General features: G+C 42.5%; 1 protein-coding gene across 1 annotated transcript; it reads right to left on the bottom strand.

Annotated features, from left to right (window-relative positions):
- Positions 1 to 1,555: 1,555 nt before the first annotated feature.
- On the bottom strand, positions 1,556 to 17,698 carry GPR37 (G protein-coupled receptor 37). Its single transcript, XM_009556407.2, has 2 exons — positions 17,043 to 17,698; positions 1,556 to 6,548 (listed from the first exon to the last, which is right to left on the bottom strand). Exons 1-2 carry the CDS (start codon positions 17,610 to 17,612, stop codon positions 5,730 to 5,732), a joined length of 1,389 nt encoding a protein of 462 aa, XP_009554702.2. The 5' UTR covers positions 17,613 to 17,698; the 3' UTR covers positions 1,556 to 5,729.
- Positions 17,699 to 19,372: the final 1,674 nt, after the last annotated feature.

Here is a 19,372-nt window from a genome sequence, read left to right on the forward strand (position 1 = left end):
ATTGATTGTGTAAAATGAATGAGACTTATTTACAAGCGCAATTTAAAAGGATTGCTCATCAGAAAAACAAAAGAGATTTTCCTTTGCTCGAGGGAGACTTAGTAAATGGAATAAGACATTGAAAGGACTGTTAAGAACAGCCAGCAGAAATTGTTTCAAGATAGAGGAAGGAAAGAATTTAGAAGAAAAAACATGAAGTAGAACTGCTGGCTATCGTTACAGATGGGATACCTTCCTTCCTTAAGATTTTGTGTTCCCTGTGCAACACTAAAAACACTGAACAGATTTTTCTTCTAGCATGCATATATATATTAAGTCGAATTGAAAGCACATCTTAAGGAAGAATTTAGTTCTTTGGTATAATAGCTAACAGGCTAAAATCTATTTCTTCACTTAAATTGTTGTATTGTCTTCATTAAGGATTATCACATGCATATGCAGCTGCTAATAGATCATTTTATTCCAGACTATATTTATTCTGGAGTCCATTGTGACAGTTACGAGGTTCAACCACAAGCTATTATTGAAGTGTATGTAACTCCCATCTCTAACAAAATTAGGTTGGCATGACCATAATTACTAAAAAAATACACTACTTGTTTTATATTACCATCCCAGCCCTCAAAGTTTATTCAAATCTAATCTTTCCAAGATCAAGTTAGTCACGACCATGTTTCTAACGTAAGTATTTTGGCTTCCTTTCTCAAAAAAAAAATAAGCTAAATTCACTGTGGATATAAATGAAGACACTTGATATAAACTAAGGACAGATTTCCTCTAAGGAGCTAGAAGAATGAGTACTAGGTGTTTTTTGCACTTTGTTTCAAAAACAAAAAATAAACAAATTTTGTAATCATACAAAAATAAAGGTTAAAAAAAAAAAAGCGGGGAAACAAAACAGAAGTTTTCCCTTTGGCTATAAATTATTTTAAATTACATCTAGTTAATAATGCTGCCTCTAGCACTTTTATTAAATGCTCTAAACTGAGAGTTCTGTAACTCTGACAGGACAGATTTCTAGTTGAAGAAATTCTCATAAATATTTTAGTCAGGATAATAATATTTTCTACCTTTCAGTAATGATAAGTTCTGATGCAAAACTAAAGCTGCAGTGAATAAGGACAGAAATCTTTTACCTCATTTTTGAAAGAAATACTGCCTGAAAACAAAAAAAAACTATCAAATTGTATTGCAAGAAAAGCAATTAGCTTGGATTTCAGGGAGTAAATGCAGTAAATGGTTAAATACAGATCTCCTACCAGTTGTTAGGTGAGTATTTAGTCCTTGATATGAATTCAGCGTTTCTATAGCAGAGATGAGTGTTCTGGTGCATCTCGGTCCATGCATTTTATTGTTTCTTATTCAACATAGTAAACAAAACATACCCAGCTTTTGAAAATTTGGCATCTGCTGATCATAGGTATTGCATGATTCCATCAAACGCAAAACACTAGTGAAAAAATACAGTTCCTGAAGCATGAGACAGTGCATGTAGGATACCGATAAGTTTTAATGATTCACATCATCTGCTCACATTGACATTGGCTGAGCTTTTCAGGGAAAAAGAAAGGTTGGAAAGATGAAAAGGAAATAAAAGAAAAGGACGCATTATCACAGAAAATATCAGGTATAACTCCTCCTAACCACATTTCTCAATTCTATTAGGAAAATGGACCTTACTTGTCACTTATTAACTTTGCAGTCCACGAAAGAAGGATATTCTCAGGATGGAGACTTAAGAAGTTAAGACATAGAAGTTTCACTTCTTTTGGGAGTTTTGTTAATGACACCTGGCAAAAAAAAGCCCAGAAGCAATTCAGCGATGTATCTGAGAACATCAACAGCAGTCAGGTGCCCACAGGGCAAGTTGCATATATTTGTACTGTGCCTAAGACAATGATCCTAGGAGAGATTTTTAATACTCTTATTGCTTAACGTATTTGGAGGTGCTTCTCAGAGTTTCAATAGCAACTCACACTTCACAGATTTAGTTTGCTCTGAGTGCCATAAGCACAACATAACAGTCTCACCATGAAGCCTAACATGACACAATTGCTTATGAAGAAATGCAGGACAACATGCTTGGAAACCTCTACATTGTCTTTAGGTCCACTCCCAGAGCTGCTGGAGCAGCAGCTGTGGGAGCTTACTTTTGGGTCTCAATGACAGACCAGGAGCTGAACAAGTCACCAAAGTCATTTAAGGACAGGCCTTCTTTTAGGTTGGATGTAGGAATTTATCTTGGAAGGGATAAAATAAGAGATTTCTTCTAACCGAATAATAATTTTCAGTCATTTACGATTTGTACTTTGGCTTACACAAAGATCATATTTTTTATACAAGTCATAAAACATGATTTCACTGGAGATACTGGAACTCACACTACAGTTTTATGGGTTTTAATTTCTTAATGGGACCAGGGCTGGGACAATAAGTGTTAACACATTAATGGTTTACAAAACTGAGAGGCATAAGGGTTTCCTGATTCACAATCTGATTTTCCACTCCATCACTCTTCTTTTATGTTGATCACCATGGGCTGCATGTTTCTCTATTTTATGTAAAAGAATTAAATCCTTGCCATAAACATTTCCGAATCTTCATTCATCAGTCCATTAAATGACGTCCTGTTAACAGACAAACATCTTATAGACCTGGATTTGAAACAGGCAGAAATTGCTTCTAAGAACATTAAAGAAAGTAAGAAAAGTAAACACCGGGAAAATGACAAGCGTTCAGAGCAACAGTCCCAAAAGTAGGAAGAAAAGGAACCCAGGACCCCACCTTTCAGAAAAAGAATCATTTATCATGACATTTACATACATTAGAGAGACCACCTCTGTGTCAGAATGGCTGTGACAATGCAAATGTGCTAATGTGGAATTAGTTTAACCAATTAAGAAAACAAATTAGAGTAAAAGGGTGTCTCCAAGTCCAATTACCATGGAGGTCTGAGGGGGAGAAATAGCTGTGAAAAACTGTCAGCAGCAGAAAAGGCAAGGGCACTCTGGGTACAAAGAAGTGCCAGTGAATACAAGGCTGGAGAATGCTCCATCACACAAATAGGGGGATGAATTTCCAAACACAGCATTATTGATCTGCAAATTCAGCTTTCTCTGATGATTTGCTAAATCTCATTTTTGCTGATTCTTTCCCTCCTCCCTCCGCCCCAGTACGATTGCTATACACATAGTGTGGAAATGTTTCAATGGAGAAGCAAACTGCAGCGCTCTGGGATACAGAGCATTTGACCTGCGAGCAAGCAGCAGTCCTTAGCAGAGAGTATACTATCCACTGCAGATTGGAAGGCTGGAAGGACTTATCATCTAAGACAACGCACTTAAATTAGCAAAATGTGATCATTTAATATTCCTAAGTATTTCCTCTATCTCCTTTTTTTTTTTTAAAAAAAAAAAAGTGCTCCTCCTATTCTACTGATCTTTTCTTGGGTCCTTGAGCTGCTGTTCATGCTGTGACTGAACAGGCTGCTGAGAGAAACAATTCAGCAACAAACAGAAAGAGAAGTTTTATTCTCATTCTTATAAACTCTGGCACCTAAAAAAAGAATAGTACAAATCAAAACGCAGAGATGGGAATATGTCTTTGAGGAAATACAGGCACCACATTGAGGAATCTTGTTTTCACCTTTTTAATCCCTTTCATAGTTTATTGAATATAATCAAGTAATGTGAATTCAATGAAGGGTTTATAAAGAAGGGGCAGCTCCCCTCTCTTCAGAAGTGACTAACCATGTTACAAAAGGTTTTTAAAACTTTAGCAAGTCCCGAACAGAAACAAATATTTAAATTTAGGCCAGTGCTTAAAGCAGGGCCCAATGTCTGATTCAAATGTTACAAAAAGAACTCAAGTGTACATATATTCGGATTCATATTCAGATTAGTTGATTTCAAGTGCTTTTTAATTGAAATTGTTATGGGTTAAAATGGTCAAGAAAAAGAAGAAATAGTACTTGCCCAAGCAGGTACAAAGATTAAACATATTAATTCAAGAATCTACAAATGATAAATAGACTCCGATCCAGAAGTTACAGCACATTTTTAACATATTTAAAGGCAGACATTGGGAAGTAAGACTACATTAGTTACAATCAATTTCAAAAGACAAATCCATGTAATTTTACTTCTGCAATTACTCTCACAATTGTATTATTTATTTAATTAGTAGTAAAATGTAAGAAACTTTTAACGAATTCAGTTCTTTAATGTGTCTACACTTTAGCCTGCTGCCCAAAGTAAATATGAGCCAGCTTGCCTGCCAAGAACAGCCTGCTTATTTCAGCCAAGAAGTGGGGCAAATAAGCTCTGCTGGTACAGATAGGAACTTTCCAGTCTCCCACCTGGCTTGCTTATAAGAACTTTAGATTTTACTATATTGCACTGTTGTTGGTAGTGTTGACATACCCTCATTTTAACAACTGCAGACAGCAAGAAGCCATCAGCAAAACACACTGTGGTTTTCAAAAACAGCTTCAGAGCTGTGAGCTGCTAGTGAATAGCAGTCTCTGTGAGAGCAGCGTGATTTATAATCCGTATACAGAGCCCCCGTGATTAATATTCATACTACATATCCCAGAATAAATAGGAGATGCCAGTCTGATCCAAAGCCCTCTGAAATTGATGGAAACCTTTCCATTGACTGCAACGGGCCCTGGGTCAAGCCCCAAGAGTCCAAATGTGTTTATATCTTTTAAAAAAGAAGGAATTCACTCTCCACGTTTCAGTCCCTCACATTTATTGTCAGCAAACCTCTAGGAAAAGAATAGGACTCTTACTGAAGCCAGTAGGAGCTGCACATACAGAGACTGAGAACATAATCTCAATGTAAAACCAGTAACAAATTGGAAAAAAGCCTTGATTTTGAAACCACACAAGACAAAATTTAGTGAGAAAGCAAACCTTTCTTCATCAGAAGTACAAAATAACTCTGTTTTTTTATACCTGCTGGTTAAGGAAGAAATTTTGAATGAGGCACATTGAATGTTTGTAATATAAGTTAAAAACCCCCACATACGTAAATCTAATACCATTATAACCATCTTCCTTAAACACTGTCATTATAGCCTCCAAAGGTAAGTACCGAATGATAAATTAAATACAGCCATTTAAATTACTTTAAGCAAAGCAAAGATTTCTTTTTACTTACTAAAGGAACTTAATACTACTTATAGGTGTCCTTGTTAAATGCAGATTGCCAATGAAGTTAAAGAATAAAACCTCATTTATTTTTATGCTAGCTTATAAATTTTCTTAAGTCCAAGTCCTCTCATAATAATGTACAGTAATCAGATTAAAACTACCTTCAAATACTTTCCACAACATCTTTTACATGAAACATCTTGCAAAAACCACAATCTCTACATAATCTTTTTACTGTGATTATCAAAAAAATACTAAGGAATTAAATAAAAGTGGGTTGATACGGATTCTCCTCCTCAAACAAGAAAATCCTAGCACCATACAAAATATCATGATTTAAAAGTGAGTGCTGGCTCTCCTTCTTTCTCTTTCATTTTAACACCCAAACAAATTATTTTCCAAAATACAGCTTTTAAAATGCAGATTGGTTTCCAGAGTCGTCTTCAATAATCTTTTTTTTTTTCTTGCATTTTGCTTCAAGAAGAAAAATATGAAAAGGGAAAAGAAAAAAAGAAAAATAAGAAAAAAAAGAGAAAGAAGAAAATGATACAGGAAATAAAGTTCTAAGGCAGATTAACAGTGAGTCCCCACAGAGGCAAAAGTGGACATTTCACGACGGATGGTGCTGAAAGGGGAGAGCTCCAGTTCTGTGGTGTATTCATTGTCATTGTCATCACTCGTCACTGTTGAAGACTTTTGGATGCATTCATCACAGCAGCAACAGCAACACTCCATAAAGGCCCGGCTGAAAGGTTTACAGAGACAGAAAAGGAGAACTGGGGTAACACAGGACTTAAAGAACAAAAGGAACTGACTAATGAGATGGAGGAGATCCATAGTCTGCCGAGAGACTCCTGTGGACATGTAGGCAGTCACAATGTTGCAAATGTTTTCAGGAATGATGCAAAACCCATATAAAATGGTCAAGGCCACCACTGTGCAGTTCATTTGACTTTCCAGCTGAATCTGTCGCTTGTTCCCCCTTGTGCAAGCCTTTTCCGCTCTCCTGATCTTCCTTGCAGTTACCAGCGAGCAGGTAATCGTGAAAAGTGTAGGCAAACAAAAATAGCAGCCAAAGTACCACCAGAGTCTTGCCCCGTCATAGGTGAGAGCTAATACGTAGATGGTGTCAGGTAGGGTGGTGGATATCTTCACCACACAGCGCTCCCCGGGCGGGCTGCCGCTGTATTCAGGGTCCTCCCTTGTGAGCTGGCGCAGCACAACCTCTGGCAGGGCCAGCAGCAGTGCGCCCACCCAGATGACAGCCAGCTTGGCAGTTGTCGAGGTGCAGTTTTCGATCATCTCGTAATACATCTGCACATTGGTGGCGGCACGAAATCGGTCGATGCAGAGGGCACACAGTGTGAATGTGGTGACTCCGAGAGAAGCTACCTGGGAAGGAGAAAAAGGAATGCAAATTAACATAGGTGCTGAGTGGAGAGAAAAAAGGGGGGGGGGGGGGAGAGGGGAGGGGAAAGTACAGCTACAAAAGTATAGTCCATTATTCAGTGGAGAGCGGGAAAACTTCCTCTCCTTCAAAAGTCCCTGGTCCCCTGACTTAGAGACAGAAGATCAAGGACTGAACTCACTGAACTCACTCAGGCTGAAGAGGGAACTAATTTACAGTACATTAGATGAAGGCTCTTACCATTAATCTGTTATCAACAAAAGGTCTATAGTTAGAGAGCTCAATTTGTACTTCGACACACCAGTCAAGTCTAACCCCTTGACTGACAAACACAAAAGAAAACTTCATTTAGGGGTCTGAGGGTAGAAGACAATTAAGCACCGTAGAGCTGAGCACCATCAAAAGAAGCATCACAGACAGAACTTGGCTTCCAGTGTTCGCTGAACTATCATCCAGCACACATGCCAAAGGATTACACACTTCTGTTTTTCTGCCTACAAGTATTTGTTTTAGCTTGGTGTCATCATCTCCTAAAGGCCCATGCAAGCATGTGTGCAACACAGAGTGGAAAAATAAAAACTGATGAACCAACCAATACATAAAACTAAACACCTTTTTCCCCTCTCATTTTTCTAGCAGGTGTTTTTCAGAAAGATCAGTTCCACCACAGGGGTTGGAACTGAAGTCAAATTGGGAGACGCAGAAGAGTTTTCCTTCAGCAGAAGCATGAACTTATGCCCCAACCTCCTGTTCATCAAGCATGCAGGGGTTCATAACATCAAAACCTTCAGAATTTAGGAATCCTGTGGATTACATATCTACCGAATGGAGTAGGGTCTAACAACTGTTTTTGTGGTCTTAGGCTTTTAAGTGAAATTGAGATGAGATGTGGGCACATTATGTCATCCTGTACTGTGAGTTCACAGAAACTGCATATGAAATCTTCAGATTTCTAGAGCCTGTGCAAAACCAACCTTCGCTATAACAGGCTTTAATAATTTATCTTCAACATTTTGTTTAGAAAAAAATGGCAGGAAAATCTAGGCTTAATTTCACAGGAAACATCCTGTGGGAGAGTGTTCTGCAGGCCAGGAGAAAAGGCAGAAATTTTGTTGCTTAAATGATTTAAAGATGGATTGGACAGAGCTCTCAATTATATACTGGCAGGAATAAGTACAAAGCAATGCATATGTTCTCTAGCTTTAACAATCATCATTCTACGCACAAATAGAAATCTTTCACTGTCATGAAACATAATTTCCTACAATTTTATCCTGTTTATAATTATATTTCCTAAAAATAAATTTTCAAGAAGACTATACACATTTTAGCTTAATCCTATTTTCAATAAATTCAACTTGAGATCAAATTCAAAGCAGAACTCCCATTACCTTCAATTGGAAAAAGATTACGTGCTCTGTTGCATTCTAATTAATTTATGTTCTTGCATTTACATGCTTGTGTTATGCTGAAAATGTGTTGTTGCAAAAGGAAAGAAACTGTTAAACAGTATTTGTAATAAATGTAAAGACTTCTTACTTTTATCATGAATAAATCACCTGTCTGTGCAATTAACTGGGAAATCTAGGGTAGTATTAGGCAGTTCACTCTAATTTTGCTTATCCAAATTTCACAGACAGTGATATATTTAAATTTCATATACATAGATTTTAATTTTTTTTTTTTATTTCCACTTTAATTTTGGAATATTTCCATTTATTTATCTCTGGTAAAAAGTTCTGCAAAGACACATAGTACAATTACATACAATTATAGAAGTGTATCATTAATTTTGGCCTTCAATACTTAATGGCCATATCAGATTACTAAAATTGAATATCACTGAAAAATATTAGGCACTGGGGATTAGAACTGTCAGGCACTGGCTTAGTTGGGGAATGCTTTGCGGCAACTTTCTAAAAGATGGGATGGGTAAGATGCAATCTCTTACTAATTAACTCGCAGGAATATTTAATGATGACAAAGCAGCACTGTAAACATATTTAATAGACAAACCTATTGATATAGGAAGTTAAACTGTCTGACAAGATTCAAAGAAAGCTTGGTAAATACAGAAAGAAATAAAAACCCAACAAATCCAAACCAAATTAAAGAAAAATTAGTTATAGGGAAATCTTAATGAACAGTGATAAACTTGGCTAATGAAAGATAATTTTCACGTAACACTGCTGAGAGTCAAGAGTTTTAAATTCAAGACAAGCGACTTTGTTTCCAAAACATTTAAATGTGTGTGCAGTCTTCAAATTCCTTAGAGTGACAGCAAAATCTCTAACTAGAACATCCAACATGAATAACAAAAGGGTCAGGACTCAGTTCTCTACAGTTAAGGGAGAGGGGGAAATAACTGAGACTTGTGAATGAACAGGGATTGAAATAAAAATTAGCAGAAGAGAAGAAAATTAGAGGTTTTGTACATTAACATTTTCCCTCTCAGCAATTAAGTGAGCACCTCCCCACCCCCCTGCAACGTGCACGCTTTTATTACTTCAGTGTTTCATTGCAAACAGGCTGTTGTACAGTTGCTAAGACATTAAAACTGCAGCTGCTACGGCTGGACTAATGAAAGAAGACATGTCTACCATGAACAAACGTAACCTACGGGGCTCATGTCACATTAATTGGCCAACAACTTGGAGGTTTAAGACAGTGAAACAGAGCAAGAGGAAACAACTAACAACAGTGGAAGTCAGCTTTGAAAACTCTCCCTTGGATTCACTGATGAAACAAGCCGAACAAAGCTAGTGTTTCCCTGGAATAGGGAATGGTTTTTTATTTTCTGTACATTAAGGGAGTTAGCAATGCCATGGAAAAGCTTGGAAAAACCAAACAACACCCCTAATCTGATGAACAGGGATTCATTCCAGCTGACTTGCTTACAGGCAGTACAGCAATTTAAGGGTCTGATTACTTACCCCACATAGCAGACTATGAGTAATAGCCAGCAAAATCAACGGGTACTGCTCACAAGCCATGTGGGTGAGAACTAGGATGTTATTCTGCACATTCCCTCAATTTCATTTAGGAGCATTTCTTCATACCAGTTGTACTAACAATTAAAGTTAAGCTGAAAATGTTGAAGAAGGAGAGAAGTTTCCTTCTTAACCTGTTACACTGCCCTGAAATAACTACAGAACAAAGATAATTTATTTGATGGGGAGTAGGTGAAGGACAAATTAACAAATCCTAAAGTGGTGAAAAGCTGCATGGAGTTTAATGGTGCTCTTCTAGTTGTAACACCTGAGTTTGTGATACACTGGTATGCTGTTGCTGTCCTAATTCCAACAACCTGGCAGGAAACGAGGCAAGGCAAGGGTGAATCAGGCTGAGTAGCTTTTGATCATCAATTAGTTGTCTGATTTATTTCCCTACAGTCCCTATGAAGATTCCCCTTCATTCAGGAAGACACCAGTTTATATATTTCTTTTATTAGATGATATCAGAAAAGTCCCCAAGTTTCTAACTGAACAACAACTGGTCTGCTTTGAGGAGGTAGTGAAGTAACCCTTGCCTTGAGAAGGTGCTCACGCTATTTGGGCAGAGAATTCCTGCTGAAGGGATTACCAGTTACAGCATACACAGACACAGAAGACACTGTTGTTACAACAGAATCTCTTCATACTGTTGCTCCTTTAAAAGCATTTACAGGGATGTTAGTAGGCACTATGATGCTCCTTCAAGACACAGCACAAATCTTTGGTCATTAGTTTACCTGCTGTTGTACAACTGTGTCAAAACTCATTTAGGGAACTAGGGTCAGAGAGAACAACAGTAAACTCATGAAATGCTCAGCTTAATTGCTTCAGTTCTCCTCTCCGTCCCTCCAACATACCCATTCCTCTTTCATGAACTTTAACAATTACTGAAATGTTCCCAGGCCTTCCCTGTCCTGTCCTACTTTTTATCCTGGCTGTGGTCCCACAGCTCTTGGCCCTGGCCTCTAGGAGTAGAGCTTGTGGCTGACCAGGGAAATAGTGCAGCTGTAGCCAGGTGAGCAATGCCACTGGAAATAAGACTCCGAATTCTCTCTTGCTAGTACCTGTTTGGCTAGATAAAGTTAACAAAAACAAAACCACAAATGAGATCAGAAAAGGTGACTTGGGTGGAAAGGGCAACAAAGACCAGATTGTGTGAATGAACACGAGAGAGAAGTTGGCTCACTCAGTCCAGTAAGATGAAGGCTAAAAAGTGATAGTGCTGCTATCCATAAATAAGTCTATCAAAAAGTTACAAAAGTTACTTAAACTGAAGGACAGTGACTATAACAGAATGGGAAGCAACCAGCCATAAGAAACTCAGGGCTGGAAATGAGAGAGACCATTCATCAACTCAGGCATCGTGTTTTAGAGCACGCCTTCTGAAGGAGTGAGAGTCTACAATGTAGACAATTTATAAGGAACAAGATTAAATAAAGGAGTAATAACTGGCTGCTTCTACCTGCTGATGTTGGATTTCAAAGACAGAATAGATTTTATGCTGATAAGACAGAGTTTCTTAAACTACATGACATTCTTCCTTTTTTACAAAGCAGAATGGGTCTTCAAAACATTTTTCCATTGTAATAGGAAAACTGAACTACAGAAAAGGTTGATGACTACTAGCCAAGCCATTTCTGAGCTCTTAGTAATACCATTCCTATTACATCATAGAGATGACTAACTTTTTAGCCTGAGCCATTATAGTCTATCATTTTATTATGGCTGTTCTGTATCCACATCAAACTTCGTAGGTTTAAAGCATGTTAATGGGTGGCTTCTGCAAACTTGTCGGTTTTGCCTAAGATAAATGAACAAATTTAGTACAGACCAATACTTTTTTTATGCTACTCTGCATTTACAGTAGAGAGTCCATTAATGACTGGACTACCACAAAATAAAAGGTCATCCCATTCCAAACAATTATTTGTTTAAATTTATCTAGATTTCTAGTTATTGTTCTTTCAATTAAAAAAAAAAAAAACAGCCAAACAAACAAACAAAATCAACCCCAAACCTCCAAAATGACAGCACTACTATGAAAGAACAAAAATAGAATCATAAAATACTTTGGGTAGGAAGGGACCTTAAAGATCATCTAGTTCCAATCCCCTGCCATGGGCAGGGAAAATACATAAAACCAATATCTCTATATTCCTTAAATAAAGTGCTATTAAACATTAATGGCTTTATGCTTTAAAAATAGGTAAGGGTTACCCAGCTAAAACGCTCCTGTGGTGTGGCAGAAGTACTTCAATAGCTAAGGAGTACTGAGGCCAATGTACCTCTCTGACATTCGCAATCAGCTTAAGCATCCTGGGTGAAAAATCTATGTTACCTTAATTACTGGAAAGACAGGATGGTAATTCAGGATACTACTTGCATGGAGATGTCCTATACACATGGAACAATGGGTATAATACATTTGTTTCCTTCATAGTAACATCAACATTCATAACAGACGGACACAGATCACATGTGCTTTGTGGATTTCTTATCTTTCTGTATATCCTAAGACTAACAACGTTCAGAATCAGATGCAACTTCCAAGAGCTGTTCTCAAATACTGCTGGAATCAAAAGCCAAACAGATCGTCAGGGCACTGGACATACTCATTAGTACAACATACCCTTATCCAGAGAGTTGGAAAAAGTCACAAAACACAAAAGGATTCCATTTTTGTTCATTTTCCTGTTTGCAATCTAACATGCTACCATGTAAGTGAATTAAATTTACTTTTATTCTGCCTTTTGTTGGTTTTTTGTTTTTCTTTTTTTTTAAATAATGAGCACCACTCTCCACTGAGAATCAAAATCTCATCATGCTACACAAGGGACTCCTGCACTAATCCTTAACATTAACAACATGGAACTGCTGCTAAAAATCTGCCTCTTCCTTCTGTGCAGGAAAAATCTTGTCATACGGAGAAATGACATCCCAGTACTAAGAGTAGAGTTACTGGTGCCAGGTACCTTTTTCTCTCCACATATATGTAACTTAAATATTACTGACCCACTTTTAAACCTGGTCTGATAAAAATTCATTTCTATGCTGAAATGCTACATGGAAAGTTTAAACCCAAAGCAGATTTTTATGGACAACTTCTAAGCCCCTAAGGGCAGGGTTTGCAGAGGAAAGAAAGATTGACAGGACAGTCAACATGGCAGTTACTATCATCATGCTGTTAATACCTAAAGGGCAGAGACATATTAACACTTCTGTTTAAAATAATTATTTAATGTGTGATAACAGTTGAAGATATTTTGCTCAGTAAAACACACATGTAGCCACTGCCCTAGAAAACTTCCAGTATGAAGCTTTGAAACCACAAACCTCTCTGAGGATCTTTGTCTATGACCTGGAGGGCTTACTGGAGGTTCAGGAGCCTACCTGTGACTTGGGTCAAAATAGAGACATGCAGCACAGAAAAAGACATGGAAAAGAGAGATAATACACAGCTTCTCAAACCTCCAATAAAAAATGTATTTGCTTCCTTAAAAGGAAACTTAAAATATGAATCTCTTCTGACAGCCTTGGAACAGGCAGAGAACACTTGCTTTCTTTGTGCCTCCACCTAGTAAAAGAGGGAAAAAGGGAAAAAAATCCTCACCTCAAATTGCCCTGGAGGGTCAGCTCCAGGAAAAGAGAGTAATTTGTATTCTAGGCCAAATGAATCCTTATGCTTTCAACTAAGAATACTAATTGTGATAGCTTTCCTGAGCTGGAATTTGCCCACAAGGAATAGCAGTGATGCCACATATTGATTGCCAAAAGCACATGTAGAGACTCCGCAACAAATTTCAGAGCCCTCCACTGTCAGCCTGCTCCAGAGTCAAGTCAGCCTTATAAGCAGGATATGGTCCAGATGAGGACATGCCAAACTTTGTATCTGTCTTTGTGGGTGGTATGAGAAAGGCAGAGTCTCCCATTTACTAGCACTGAGTGCAGGGCTGAGCACCATCACTGGCCTGGACAGCTTCTTGCTTTGTGCTGAACTGCAGAGGATGGTAAATCAGCCTCTATAAACCTTCATTCTAGATTCTCCCCCAGTTCTAAATCCTTACTACACTATAAGTAGCTTGTCTCAGTCTGCAGGCATAGAAAATGATGCCTACTTCCAATGACCTCTCTCAAATTCATTAAGCTTCTAGTGTAACCTCCAAGAGCAGAATCCATATAGTTTAAGCAAGCTTCCTTTTAAAGCCCAAAAGATAGTTTCTAGTCTTCGCTGACACAATCCATTTATCATCTTGAGCAAGGTACTCCAGGCCTTAAACAACTTACTTAAACAACCTCTTCACTACAGGCTTCCAGCATTAACACAAAAAACAAAAATGCTACTTCACTGGTCTGTTATATTTAACAACTGTGAAATACTTAGAAGCATGGTAAAACTGCTGCTTTTTATGAAAGTCTACCATAATTCTACAAAAAAGAGAGCAGGAACTGTATTGTCCTCTCTTCCTGTTTTATTTTGGGTTTTGCTTCTTTTGCTTACAAGACTGACTGTGCTTAAACAAAAATAAATGTTTTGCACATTGGCAGGGCTCATGGAACTCTTTATCCCACATCTCCTGACTCTGAGCAATACCGAGACAAGTATTATATATGGAAGACAACGTACACATAAGCACAGTGCATGTCAAGGTAAACAGTTCAGACATGCATGCCCAAAGCTAGACTTCTGACTCATCTGCAGAAAAGCAGCAACATTTTAAGAACTGCTGAGCAGAGGATTACAGCTGCAAAGGAGAAATACATCTCTGCACACACATCCTTATGGGCAGAGTAACTGCCCCGGTTGTTCTCAGTTCTCTCTCAGTGCATTCAGAACTGCTCCTCCAGGACAGTGCCATCACCAGGGTCAGGTGAAGTTCTTGGTGGAGATAATTTCATTTACTTGTAGTAACCACCTAGAGGCTTCATGAGAAGCAGAGAATTAATTTACTCACTTTCTTCCTCAAGTCATGTGCACAGCATTCCTTAGGCAAGCATAGCCATGACATAGTTTTAAATGTTAGTTAGAAGTGACCAAACTGTGACACAACATATGGCTGAAATGACTGCTTAATATACTTGATCACAGCAGATCTTTATTAGGTACGTGGAAACTGCCTTTTAAATTAAATACGGTGAAGACCTTCCACTGAAAGCAGCTCAACATTTACCTATACAAACGTGTTAGATATCATAAAACATTTTCCCCAAACTCTGCATATGTATTACCACTGGCAACAGATGCTTTGTTGAAATTCTGCACAATACCCATTAAACAGCGCAAATTAAAAACAATTGGCCACTAGAGGCTAAACTAAGAAAAATCAAGGTTCCTCGCTCAGACCATTTGAAACCTTCAAACACAAGACAAAGCATGCTTGAGTTATATTTAAAATGCAACTGGTCTATCATGATTAGATTGGCGCCAGTTCTTGAATTAGACTTCAACTCTAGACACCTGCAGAACTTTAAAGTGAAAAAAAATAAGGTGTCATTAAAGTATAAAGGGCTGATAACAGCAGCTGAATGTTTTTCAGGATTACAGTTCTGAATTTTGCCAACTACACTTCATGTGCTTCCAGTTTGACAAACTCTTTAGTGCCTAAAGCTTCACACCACAAACTAAAGAACAGCATGGCTTTACAAATAATTTAAATTACTGATCTTTAATTAGAATCAGCATCAAGAACAACAATTTCTATTTTTATGTGGATGCACCAAAAAAAGGTTAGGAAACCACAGGAAAGTACTGAAAACACTTACACTACACTAGCTACTTTAATTGACGTGGTTACACTTTAACTGAAATAGCATTGTTTATTTTATTAGTTAACATAGTAGCCCCAGAAACCATCTCCAAACTTTTAAAAGCTCCTAGTACTATTAGTTTCTCAACACACACATTTACCCCTTCCTGTCGTCTTAAATGCAAACCCATTAAGTGTACTCTTTCTCAAATGTAGTGGTATACTAGTGGCCTTGAAGAGTAGCACAGCTCCACCCTTTGTCTAATACCACCTGTAATAAAGTGTATCACAAACCAAAGAAGCAACAGTAATTTAGTGGCTACACACACCATACATCCTTATAAACAAAATTTTAAAAATATCAGTTAATTATGTACTACTGTGCATCCTGCGCACCGATGTGCTGTTGAAACTGATAAACTACATTGATAATAAGCTGGGTTTTCTTTCCTTTTCCTTTTCTTTTTCTTACTATCCCATTCTTAGCAGAGAGAATCAAGTTATTTCCTCATCTTTCGGCTGCAGTGTAATGTTGAACATAAGGTTTTGGGAATACAGCAGAGCCAGCTAGAATGTTGGGCTACCACCCTACCAACAAGCCTCAGTGTTCAGTTCCAGTAAATAAATAAAGGGGACGACCTGAAAGCTGCTGGCAGGACGCTGGCCAGCTGGCTGAGAGTTTCTTTGCCAGAGCCTCCAAACAACTGCCAAGAAGCTGCCATTAAAATGAGGCTGGGGTAATTTTCTTTTTTATAAAGATAATCCAAATAAATGTGAGATTTGTACATTAAAGTATATATTAAGAGCATATAAATCACACTGACGGTCCTTTTCACAATCACCTTCTTACAGCCAGCCACCCTTTCCTTCCAATTCCCTGAATGACTTCACTTTAGGAAGAAAACAAAACCATAAACTTGAAATCTAATTGAGGATCCTTCGAGATCTAATTGAGATCCTTCTTTCCGGACCATACGGAGCAAGGAAAGTTTGGCAGAACTCGCGCGAGTGGAAGGATGCGCGCAGTCTGAGGATACAGAAATCCCGATGCGGCTGGACTCGACGTGTCCACAGGCTCCTCGTGTCACTGCCCGGGATCCCGCTCGGTCGCAGGAGCGCTCGGGGAACCCAGGACACGCCGCGCCGGGATGTCCCCGTGCGGCAGCGACGAACCCAGCGGCTGCGGCGAAGCGACGGGAGGGGAGCCCGGGGGGCTGCGCTCAGGGCCCCTCGCTGCAAGGGGGATGTTGAGGCTCTGGAACGTGTCCAGAGAAGAGCAACGAAGCTGGTGAGGGGGCTGGAGAACATGTCTTACGAGGAGCGGCTGAGAGAGCTGGGCTTGTTTAGCCTGGAGAAGAGGAGGCTGAGGGGAGACTTTATTGCTCTCTACAACTACCTGAAAGGAGGTTGTGGAGAGGAGGGAGCTGGCCTCTTCTCCCAAGTGACAGGTGACAGGACAAGAGGGAATGGCCTCAAGCTGCGCCAGGGGAGGTGCGGACTGGATATCAGGAAAAAAAAAAATCACTGAAAGGGTCCTCGGGCACTGGCAGAGGCTGCCCAGGGAGGGGGTTGAGTCACTATCCCTGGAGGTGTTTAAAGGACAGGTAGACGAGGTGCTCAGGGACATGGTTTAGTGGCTGACAGGAATGGTTGCACTCGATGATCCAAGAGGTCTTTTCCAATCTGGTGATTCTAAGATTCTAAGGCGCCCGACCCGCGCATCGCTACCCACAGCCATTACCTCGATGTACGGGACGATCTTGCAGGAGAAGTCTTCTAGGAGCCACTTCTTGGTGAGCTCCTGGAAGATGACCAGCGGCAGGCAGAAGAAGACGATGAGGAAGTCCCAGAAGGCCAGGTTGGCCAGCAGGGAGTTGGAGATGCTCCGCATGTAGTAGTTGTGGCAGACGATGCACATCACTGCCATGTTGCCCATGATGCCGATGCCGAAGATCACCACGGAGAGGCACATCACGGCGTAGGCGCCGTACGACTCCTCGGTCAGCGGGTAGAAGGGGTTTCGGAGGCGGGCGCGGCGCCCCGTGCCGTTGCGGCCGGCCGAGCCGTTCAGGGGCAGCCATCGGGGCGCGCCCCCCGCGCCGTCCCCGCTCCGCGCCCGCCGCCGCCCGCTGCCCGCCGCCCCGCAGCTGCCGCCCGGCCCCGGCGCTGCGGAGGGACCCGCGGCCGCCCGCGCCGGGGGCGCCGAGGAGGGCGCCGTCAGCCCGGCGGGCGCGGCGGGGGCCGGGGCGCAGGCGGCCCAGGCGCCCAGCAGCTGGCAGAGCAGGGCGAGGGGAGCGCCGAGGGGCTGCATGGCGGGCGGGCGGCGGCGCTCAGCGGCAGCCCCGTTCGGCGGGGCCGCGGGCGGGAGACATTCCCCGGCTCCCTCCGCTCGTCGCCTCGGAAAGTTGTGTCGCCGTCTCCGACGCGCCGAGTTAATGTAGCGAGTGCGGCGCCGGGAGGTCCCCCCTGCGGCGCCCCGCCCTCTCCCGGGACCGCTGCCTCCCCTCCCGCGGCCCCGGCCCCGCGCTGCCCCGCCGCATGCCCGGCCGCCGGCTCGGGGGGGAGGAGACCCCCGCGGGAAGCGCCTCCCCTCTCCGGACAACCGCGGGCACTAATCCCTCCTTCCCCCGCACCCTCGGAGAGAACAGGTTGCTGCGCGCAGCTCAGGGTGTTTTGCGAGCTTTGCGAAACTCTTGCCGCGGTTCATCCCCGCGCCGCGGACAGAACGGGCGAGGCGACAAAGTTGTAGTCGGGCGGGACGGACCCCGGGGGCAGCTCCTGCCTCCAGAGACGCGCGGCGGCTCCGCTCCCGCGGCTCCGGTTCAGTGCAGCCCGGCTCGGTTCGGCTCGGCTCGGCTGCGGCTCGGCTCGGTGCAGTCCGGCGCGGCTCAGCTCCGGCTCGGCTCGGCTCGGAGCAGCCCGGCTCGGCTCGGTGCAGCCCGGCTCGGCTCGGTTCCGGCTCGGCTCGGTGCAGCCCGGCTCGGCTCAGCTCCGGCTCGGCTCGGTGCAGCCCAGCTCGGCTCGGCTCGGCTCCGGCTCCGGGGAGGCGCGCGAGCAGCGCCGCGGTCCCGCAGTGCGCAAGCGCCGCCCGGCGGCGCCGCGGGTCCGATTCGCCGCCCCGCAGAGGTGGGGTCGCCGCGCGCCCGCCGGGGAGGCTGCGGGGATCCTTCGAGCGCCGTCCGCAGCCTCTCCGTGCTGGGATGCTCTGGAACGACCTGCTGCCCTCGGGCGTCCCTGCGGGCGAGGGGTCCGCGGCGAGGGGCGAGCGGAGCGCCCTGCTCCGGAGCGGGGCGGTTCGAGGGTGGGAGGTGATGGGGGGAAACTGCCAGCGTCCGAGGGGAAGGTGGAGAGAGGTTTTGCCAGCCCGTGAGGGCGTCTGGCAGTAGAGGGGAGAGGGCGCTTCGCTCATGAGGTTCAATGAGGCCCAGTACAAGGGCTGGATGGGGGCAATCCGCGGTTCCAGTACAGGATGGGGGATGATGTGATTGAGAGCAGCCCTGCGGAGAAGGGTTGGGATGCTCATTGAAGCACGATGTGAGCCGGCAGTGTGGGCTCGCAGCCCCAGAAGGCCAACCATGTCCTGGGCTGCATCAAAAGAAGCGTGGCCAGCAGGGCGAGGGAAGGGATTCTGCCCTTCTACTCTGCTCTTGTGAGACCTCATCTGGAATACTGTGTCCAGTTCTGGAACCTTCAACATAAGAAGGGTATGGATCTGTTTGAACTGGCCCAGGTGAGGGCTATAAGGGTGATCAAGGGCTGGAGCACTTTCCATACGAGGACAGGCTGAGAGAGTTGGGGTTGTTCAGCCTGGAGAAGGCTCAGAGGAGACCTTATAGCGATCTCCCAGTACCTGAACTGGCAACAAGAAGGCTGGGAGGGACTGTTTGCAAAGGCTTGTAGTGATAAACTGGAGAGGGGCAGATTTAGACTAGACATAAGAAAGATTTCCTTAGCCATGAGAGTGGTGAGGCCCTGGCACAGGTTGCCCAGGGAAATTTTGGCTGCCCCATCTCTGGGCAGGTTGGATGGGGCCTTGGGCAGCCTGATCTAGTGGGACATCCCTGCCTGTGT

This window comes from Cuculus canorus, chromosome 1 (assembly GCF_017976375.1).
Source record: "Cuculus canorus isolate bCucCan1 chromosome 1, bCucCan1.pri, whole genome shotgun sequence".
NCBI classification, from domain to species: domain Eukaryota; kingdom Metazoa; phylum Chordata; class Aves; order Cuculiformes; family Cuculidae; genus Cuculus; species Cuculus canorus.

What these genes read in the sequence shown, in the direction of transcription:
- GPR37 (XM_009556407.2), bottom strand. Translation starts at nt 17,612, where the DNA reads ATGCAGCCCCTCGGCGCTCCCCTCGCCCTGCTCTGCCAGCTGCTGGGC. An exon ending in AGATCGTCCCGTACATCGAG is followed by an intron (nt 6,549 to 17,042) that starts GTAATGGCTGTG and finishes TCTCCTTCCCAG; the next exon opens with GTAGCTTCTCTCGGAGTCAC.